This window comes from Calliopsis andreniformis, chromosome 12 (assembly GCF_051401765.1).
Source record: "Calliopsis andreniformis isolate RMS-2024a chromosome 12, iyCalAndr_principal, whole genome shotgun sequence".
NCBI classification, from domain to species: domain Eukaryota; kingdom Metazoa; phylum Arthropoda; class Insecta; order Hymenoptera; family Andrenidae; genus Calliopsis; species Calliopsis andreniformis.
In genome coordinates, this window is record NC_135073.1 from 1497521 (window position 1) to 1505717 (window position 8197).

Consider the following 8197-nt stretch of genomic DNA (forward strand, 5'->3'; position numbering starts at 1 on the left):
ACCCATAATCGTTATGAATAATTTTAAATCGTAGTAAGTTAATAAAGAACAATTAATATTTAATATTAAAATGATCACTATGTTCTCTCTGATTTATTAAACGTATCTGCGGATTTTCGGCCTGAAAAAAGTTAGAGAAAAAATCGCTTGAAAGGAAATTTTCGTGTGCTAAACAGTAAATACAAAGTGTCTGTAATATGTAAAAATACTAATATTTTTACACATAATTAATAGTTGGACGATGAAACAAATTTTGTATTACTTTTCATTATTTTGACATTAATTACAAAAATTTGAATTTGTATACAAATCCACAGTCTAGTAATCATTGTGATAGCTAAATTGAGTGCCCCTGAACGTTTACTAAAATGGTTGTATCGTTACTAGTTCTTCTCTTCGTTACTTTCTTCAATTCATTGCTTCTACCAGCAAAACAGCTAATAGGAATTTCCCAATTCATCAAGGCCCTGTTGCGATCCGTTACAACACAAGCAAAAATCATAAAAGAAGTAGGAAAGGCGAGCCAGTCGTGCGCACGTTAAGATACTTCTGCGAATAAAGGTAATTAACACGCAGTGATATTGTCCTTGGTACGTGGGCATTAATACGTATAAAGGAAACTGTACGAGCCAGTAAGAGGACAGATCGAAGAAAATCTCCATGCGTCAACCATGCCCGCGAACGAGGAAACTTTAGGCGAGTCGCCGGATCAGGCGGTATCCCAAACGCGAGATAATTTTCTGGAGAAGATCACTGATGTCAAGAATAACACTGTTCGTTCGTCCTCTGATGATGATGAAGATAACTGCCAGAAGGGTTACCTCGACTCAACCTCCAGAAAAGACTCCAAACAAGATTGTTATTACAAAAGTTTGCCTGTACGTGAATTTCATGAGAAGTTTATGAGGAATTTTGTGGATGTGCTCCTTGAAGATGCAGTTTTTAAGGTAAGATACAATTTTCTAAAAAAAAGAAACTACTTTTGATAATTGCTTATAAGGAAAAGAAATGTTCTTGGACATATTTAACAATTTCAATTATTCTCTCTAGAATTAAAGAAAAAAGATATGAAATATCTTTGATAATATTTTGATCAAATAACTGATGTGTTTGATTATCGAGTTCTAAGAAATTCTGTTTGTATTTTTGTATGTTTAATAATTTGTCCAAAAACATATCTTTGTTTCATACTTTTCCGATACGAAAGTACCTACTAGGAATGTGCATATAGGCGAAATTTCTTACAAGTATTTGAAATGTAATTATTAGGTTCATATTCAATATAGTTAATTTTTTGTACAACAAATATTTTATTAAGATATATCTAATTTTCCCAATAAAAAGGAATAAAAATTAATTCAGGAAATAATAAAATAGTAAAATTATTAAAGCTCGCAATTTAAAAATACTTATTATTCTATACAAATATTTATTTGAATTAAGAAGAAATTTAGAAAGAGGAAAAGATATTTTCTTAATACATTTATTTCAAAATTAGTATTTTTGAAGGAGCTGAATGCTCTACATTGTATAACGTTTTGGCAACATAAAACAAGATAAGGATATCAAGTATACATGTGTATTTAATGGTATTTATAAATTTATAAATAATAGGACTATAAACATGAATATGTCAAAATTATGTGTCATTTAGATGCAAGAATTTCGTAGTACTTTTAAATTCTATGATGTTATTAGTTATTTATGCCTTATAAAAATTTATTAGAGTTAAAAGTGAAACAATGGCGTAAGAACGATTCTAAATTCAAATAATAGGAAAAAACGTTAGACTGTGACATGGTCTGATAAGAATGGCATCTCAAATAAACCTATTATTGGTATTTCCACTTTTCAATTATTTCTATCACTTATTTCGAATTGTGTATTAAACTTAATTAGCATAAATGAATCAGTGGAAATCAGTTTTCATTTTTCTTATGTATATGTGAGAAAACTTTCTTTTTCTTTTTAATTTGTAAACATCAATTACTTTCATATTATTATATTCAACTTAAAATTATATTACATTAGAATGTAAATCGTTAATTTTTTTATTTATATAATTTTCTCTTGTTTTGAAATTAATTAAAATACAATTCTAAGTGCACCTGAACCTAAAGCGAATAGAAAACTATTAGAACATTGAAAAACGATTTTTATTCAATTATTTCCTATTATATTATAATTTAACAATTATAAAATACCTTCAAAGTTCTATCGTCAATGTTTATGCAAAAACAACATATACTTTATAACTGAAAAAGATTTTTAACTTTGAATTAGAAAAAACGTGTTTTTACCATATTTCCATGAGAAAGAATGCATATATTATTACATGCTAATCTCAGCAATTATATCTTTTTCATGTACTAAAAGTGAATGGCTGATCGTGAGAAGTATAAAATTAAACTACATTAGACAGAAACGAAAGGAAAGAAGGGAAATAAATATATGCATAACAAACACTTTTTAAAATATATATTTTTAGTTATTTTAGGCTTAATTTCATATGAAAAAATTGTTATACAAGCAAAATTAGTTTTATGATTTAGTGTCGGCAAGGACTTACTGTCAGTAAAACATTTGGAGATATCGTTTACAGAAATCATGTCTAATATTACAAACAATATAAAACATTTCAGAAAAAATTTCATTGATCCATAGAAAACTCGATTTCTCTTCGTCTCTAAACATGACTCAAACGTTTGTTACGTATATTTTTTGCCTTATCGTCAAGAGCTTGTTAATGAGACTCCATCAATTCATGGACAATGAATTACGTCGCAATCGATTGCTAGTTAAAAAAGTTGTAATTTATCTGGATACAAGAGATAAAATATTGCGCTACGAAAGAGGAAATTCTCGTTTGCGCGTAGAGTTATTAAAATACTGAAAGTAACATTCTAAGATATTTATGTAGTACACAATGAAATTTTCCGTCACATTTCGTTTAACGAATTATTATTAATGTAGAACACATCTATACTAGAGAATAATGTACACAATACTTCTGAAAAAATCTAAAGTGCAAGAAGAAACGTTAATAAATTATTTCAATTGAATAACTGACTATTCCTTAGTTTTAGTCTATAAATTTTACACTTTATTTATGATCGCTGCTCTCAGTAAATACGCCCTATAAAACTAAATTTAAATTAATTGAAAGCCAATATATGAATTGTTCAACTTTCATGAAGTTTTATATAGTACAATTCTATTTATATATATGAACAAAATCTTAGTTACTGTCTGATTAACTCAATTGTAGATGAACATCTATTATCTGAATCATTTTCAAACTATCATAAGTTGAACAGGTATATACTTTACACTTTTATTAATAAATTCATAAAAAGCAATTCGTCTGTTATCACAGCGCAAAGAGCTATTGTATTACCAGGAGACTGTTTTGCGATAGGTAAAAACCTAAAAAACTTTAAAGCCATCTGTTCAGTGTTAAAATAAAAAACATCTGATAGACCATGAAGTGTTTGGACACCAAAGAATGTCGAAGTTGTGAGATGATTAATTTGGAATCTCCAAGAAGTTTAACCTGAAAGCATATTTTTGCTTTGTCGTCGTTGATTCGAATTGTGAAAATTTTCTAATAAGATCTTAAGGTACATCGATACAATATAATAACAGTGTTTCAACCTAGTTCAAAATGAGTACAAAAGGCTATTTACGTCGTGATTACAAATTCTGTGTTTTTTATCAGTTCCTCAACAAATATGCCTACACGATGTACAATTGTCTAACTAGAAGTGAAAGAGTCTATTATGACTTTCTCTACCCTACTAGAATTCGGGCTATGTCGAATAAAAATTTGGGTGATTATGTTGGTGCACCTCATATCTTAATTTATTAAAATATTATAAACGCTTAAAGCTGGTTTTTTCAATGATAAAAGAAACTATTTCTAGAAAATCGTTGTCTTTTATTTTTTTTAAATTATTCAAAACTCTTACGTATGTACATAATATTTGATATGTATCTGTAAGGAGTGAAGCTTGAAATCAATGGAATGAATAATTTCAAAAATCTATTAGCTGACATTTGACTGAACCTTATTAAACATGACAGTAGATAATATTATATCGCCTATGTGATAGAACTTGTACAGAAATAAAATTAAAATGTTACTTAACATGACTTTAACAAATTCCGATATTTTTCTAAATAATAATTTACGTAGCAAAATAGCTTAAAATGTATGTATTTTCCTAAACTTTCAAGGTATCGTACTCCTTTAATTGACTAAAAAATTATAGCTAGTGTAGAGAATTCAGTAGATTCCTATTATAGTAAGTATATGAGCGATATGGTTATACGAATCTGTTTGTTCTCCGCAATGTCATGTATAAATGAAGTTTTACTCTAACTAAATTAAACAATGAATTTCAAATTGTACTATGCAGAAGTGGAAAGAAGTCACTGGAGACATCAGTGCATCAAATCAACTGTCTGATTGTACAGAACAAATTAGTTTATTAACAATTAAAACTTCTTTAATTATCTTGTTTGCAAATAGGTAATTTGAAGTATTTAAAATAAAAACCTACTTATTTATATAAGAAAAAAATTCAGAAATCGTATTATGATTTTATCGATTCGTTGATTGGAATCGTATTGATTTAATTTTATATGTATAATAATATAATGTTGTACATACATATATGTATAGGATGTTCCGTCTAACACAGTAGTTCTTAACTGCTGTATCGAGAATATACGTCAGATGTTCCACAAAATTTGTGATTTTTTTTTATTTAAATATTTTAATGTATTAGAAATTATAATAATAATAATTTATTTCCTTATAATTTTTTTTCGTAACTTATATATAATAAACATCAATATTTGAAAACCTTATACAGTAAAAGAGGGATAGCTGTCTGAAACGATCTACAGTTATTAAAAAAACTACATACTCATTAATTTTTTCTTGTTACTTGCAATCACATACTTTCTTGTATTAATTTCTTATTTTGTTTCTTTGATGTTTTATCGCTTTCTGGTAACCTATCTTATTGTAATAGAATCAGTGACGGATTTAGATATACTAGGGTACGGGGCATAATACAAAATTGGGGCCCTTAATGCTGTGACAAAGAGAATTATTATTAAAGAGGTTGTATTGTGAGATGAAAAAGTAATTAATACGAAAAGACTATTATAACTAAACCATTTCTAATTATAAGACTTATAAAGCGTTAAAAATCCGCCATCCATTTCTTACAAACATTTCAGATCTTTAAAACTTTATAAAAATTAAACCATAAGAGATACAACAAAATGTATCAAGACTTTTTTGTTTTATTTCTACCCTTCAATGCATCTATAAAATTACAGAAACATCTGCCTCTTAGTTCGGGATATAGATATGTTAACTTAAAGACATTAGTATTGCAAAATGAAGGTAGATCGGACACTATGTCATTTTGGACATAGGACATTTTGTACTTCAATTTGAATCTCTTAACAGCCCCTAAAATATTAAAGGTTATATTTGTTACACCCTGCATAAAACCTATACTGCTAAAATGTCTCACTTTCTGATACACTGTACATGTACGTTATAACTTTCAAGCTTGTGCTTGAGGAAAGAACTTCATTGTAAGATTTTGATAATTTATTATGCTGTTTACAGCTTTATACAATGCATGTCTTACATAAGAATATCCTTTTAAACTTCCTTCTATTAATTTCTATTATGCAGTAAAATTACATCTCTCATCACTTTTCAGGGTACCTCGAGAAAGAATCGAGTGGTAGAATGGATGGAACCAACTGCGCTTCATTCAGCCATTGACCTATCCCTCACAGATCAAGGAGTCTCTCACGAAGAACTTCTTTCCCTTGCCCGCAACGTGATCAAGTACAGCGTAAAAACGGGTCATCCTCGATTTGTGAATCAGCTGTACTCTAGTGTGGATCCGTATGGTCTCCTGGGACAATGGTTAACAGATGCTTTAAATCCTTCCGTCTATACCTACGAGGTATCTCCTGTATTCTCTATAATGGAAGAAGAGTTACTAAGCGAAATGAGGAAAATAGTCGGTTGGAAGGATGGTAGAGGCGAAGGCATATTTTGTCCTGGTGGTTCGATTGCCAATGGTTACGCGATTAATCTTGCACGTCATCACAGGTATTGATGCTATTAAAATATTACTATTACTAATTCCTGTGTACTACTCGACTCAATGTTTCGAAACTTAATATTAATATTCAGTACTATTTGTTACAAAAATTCAGTTGTCATCAAAATTACAGCATTCCTCGAATAATTAAGGTGAAAACACCTCTACCTTTATGTTAGACTTATTCACTCCTGAGGCTGAACAATGAAGTCATAAGAAATAAAGATAGAATTATTTAGACCTCAGCAATTGAAAATATTAAATTAGACATTTCTTATCGGACTTCGATAAATGAACAAAAGGCTATCAATCGATTCCTTATATTCTTTTTATGAAAGTGACACCGAACATGATTAACGTATACCGTTAATTTCAAAAACCCAATTTTAATGAAACATAGAATGTGTAATAGATTTCGTGCTCTTTACCAGGCACCTCCATATTAACATCACCCAAGTTGAAGAGTAACAACGTTAATTCAATTTGTTTACAATTTTTATATAATATGCTCTCATTACATTTTCAATGCGTTTTTATTTATATTCTGTAATTTATTTCTTCAGTTAAACTGTTATTAACAAATGTAATATAATGTATTGATACTGTCCTTTTATCCTCTTATAAAATTTAACGTACTTTTTCTTCTTAAGGAGGTCAAAGGACTGTATACAAAATTAATATACATATATCTCTAGATAATCGTGCAGAGTTCATTTCCACCGATTCGCAATTGTTCGAGGAACACTGCAAAAGAATACGCATTCGCATGTGATAATTACTTAGAACCCAGAAAAGTGCTCAAGTATCTACTAAATATGTACTGAATATGATTACCTAACAGTTAATGATATAATTAATATTGTTTGAAAATGAATTTTTCTTCTAATAATAAAACAATTTTGTAAATGTATTTTTTCTACTATTGCCAGGTTTCCGCAGTTGAAGGAATTAGGGTTATCCAGCACAAACAGGCTGGTAGTTTTCACATCACAAGATGCTCATTATTCCATTAAAAAACTTAGCGCGTTTCTTGGAATCGGGGTCAGTAATGTTTATGAAATAACGACCGATAAGAAAGGCAGAATGTGTACTACAGACCTAGAGGCTCAAATTAATAGAGCTCTTAACGAAGGTGCAACCCCTTTAATGGTTTCTGCCACAGCGGGAACGACTGTTCTGGGCGCCTATGATCCTTTGAAAAATATAGCTGACATTTGCAAAAAATATAAATTATGGTTACACGTTGACGCAGCTTGGGGAGGAGGAGCATTGATGTCTCGGAAGTATAGATATCTTCTGGACGGCATCGAATTGGCAGATTCTGTTACTTGGAATCCTCATAAATTATTGGCTGCACCACAACAATGTTCAACGTTGTTGCTACGTCATGAAGGTCTTCTACAGTCCGCGCATGGCTTAAATGCAAGTTATCTTTTCCAGCCAGACAAATTTTATGATACGTCGTATGATAGTGGTGACAAACATGTGCAATGTGGACGCAGAGCAGATGTACTAAAGTTTTGGTTCATGTGGAAAGCAAAGGGTACTCGTGGCCTTGAAAAACATGTGGACCGTGTATTTGAATTGTCACGATATTTTACCGAATATATAAGACAAAGAGATGGCTTTCAGCTATTGCTTGAGCCAGAGTGTACAAACGTTTGTTTCTGGTACGTACCACCGTCAAAACGTCATTTAAAGGGTGATGAGTTGTCGAAAGTGCTTCAGAAAATCGGACCAGTAGTAAAAGAACGCATGGTGAAGAGGGGATCAATGCTAGTCACTTATCAACCTCTGCGCGAAGTGCCCAATTTTTTTAGACTTGTTATACAGAATTCTGGACTAATGGAATCTGACATGAGATTTTTTGTAGAAGAAATTGAAAGGCTTGCCAATGACTTGTAAAAATATTATAATGATAATAACAATGCACTGGCTGTTTACATATAAATTTAAGTTAGACTAATTGTAAAACCAACAAAAATTAAAATTTTAAAAAATATGTAAAGTATAGAAGAGATTAAATAAAGTTTTTTTTAATATTAATTGATTAATTA

The 8197-nt window shown here is 30.1% G+C and overlaps 1 protein-coding gene across 1 annotated transcript; it reads left to right on the plus strand.

Moving 5' to 3' along the window:
* The first annotated feature begins 49 nt into the window (after positions 1 to 49).
* Black (glutamate decarboxylase-like protein black) lies at positions 50 to 8186 on the plus strand. Its single transcript, XM_076389748.1, has 4 exons — positions 50 to 561; positions 634 to 947; positions 5748 to 6148; positions 7070 to 8186. Exons 2-4 carry the CDS (start codon positions 672 to 674, stop codon positions 8043 to 8045), a joined length of 1653 nt encoding a protein of 550 aa, XP_076245863.1. The 5' UTR covers positions 50 to 561; positions 634 to 671; the 3' UTR covers positions 8046 to 8186.
* Positions 8187 to 8197: the final 11 nt, after the last annotated feature.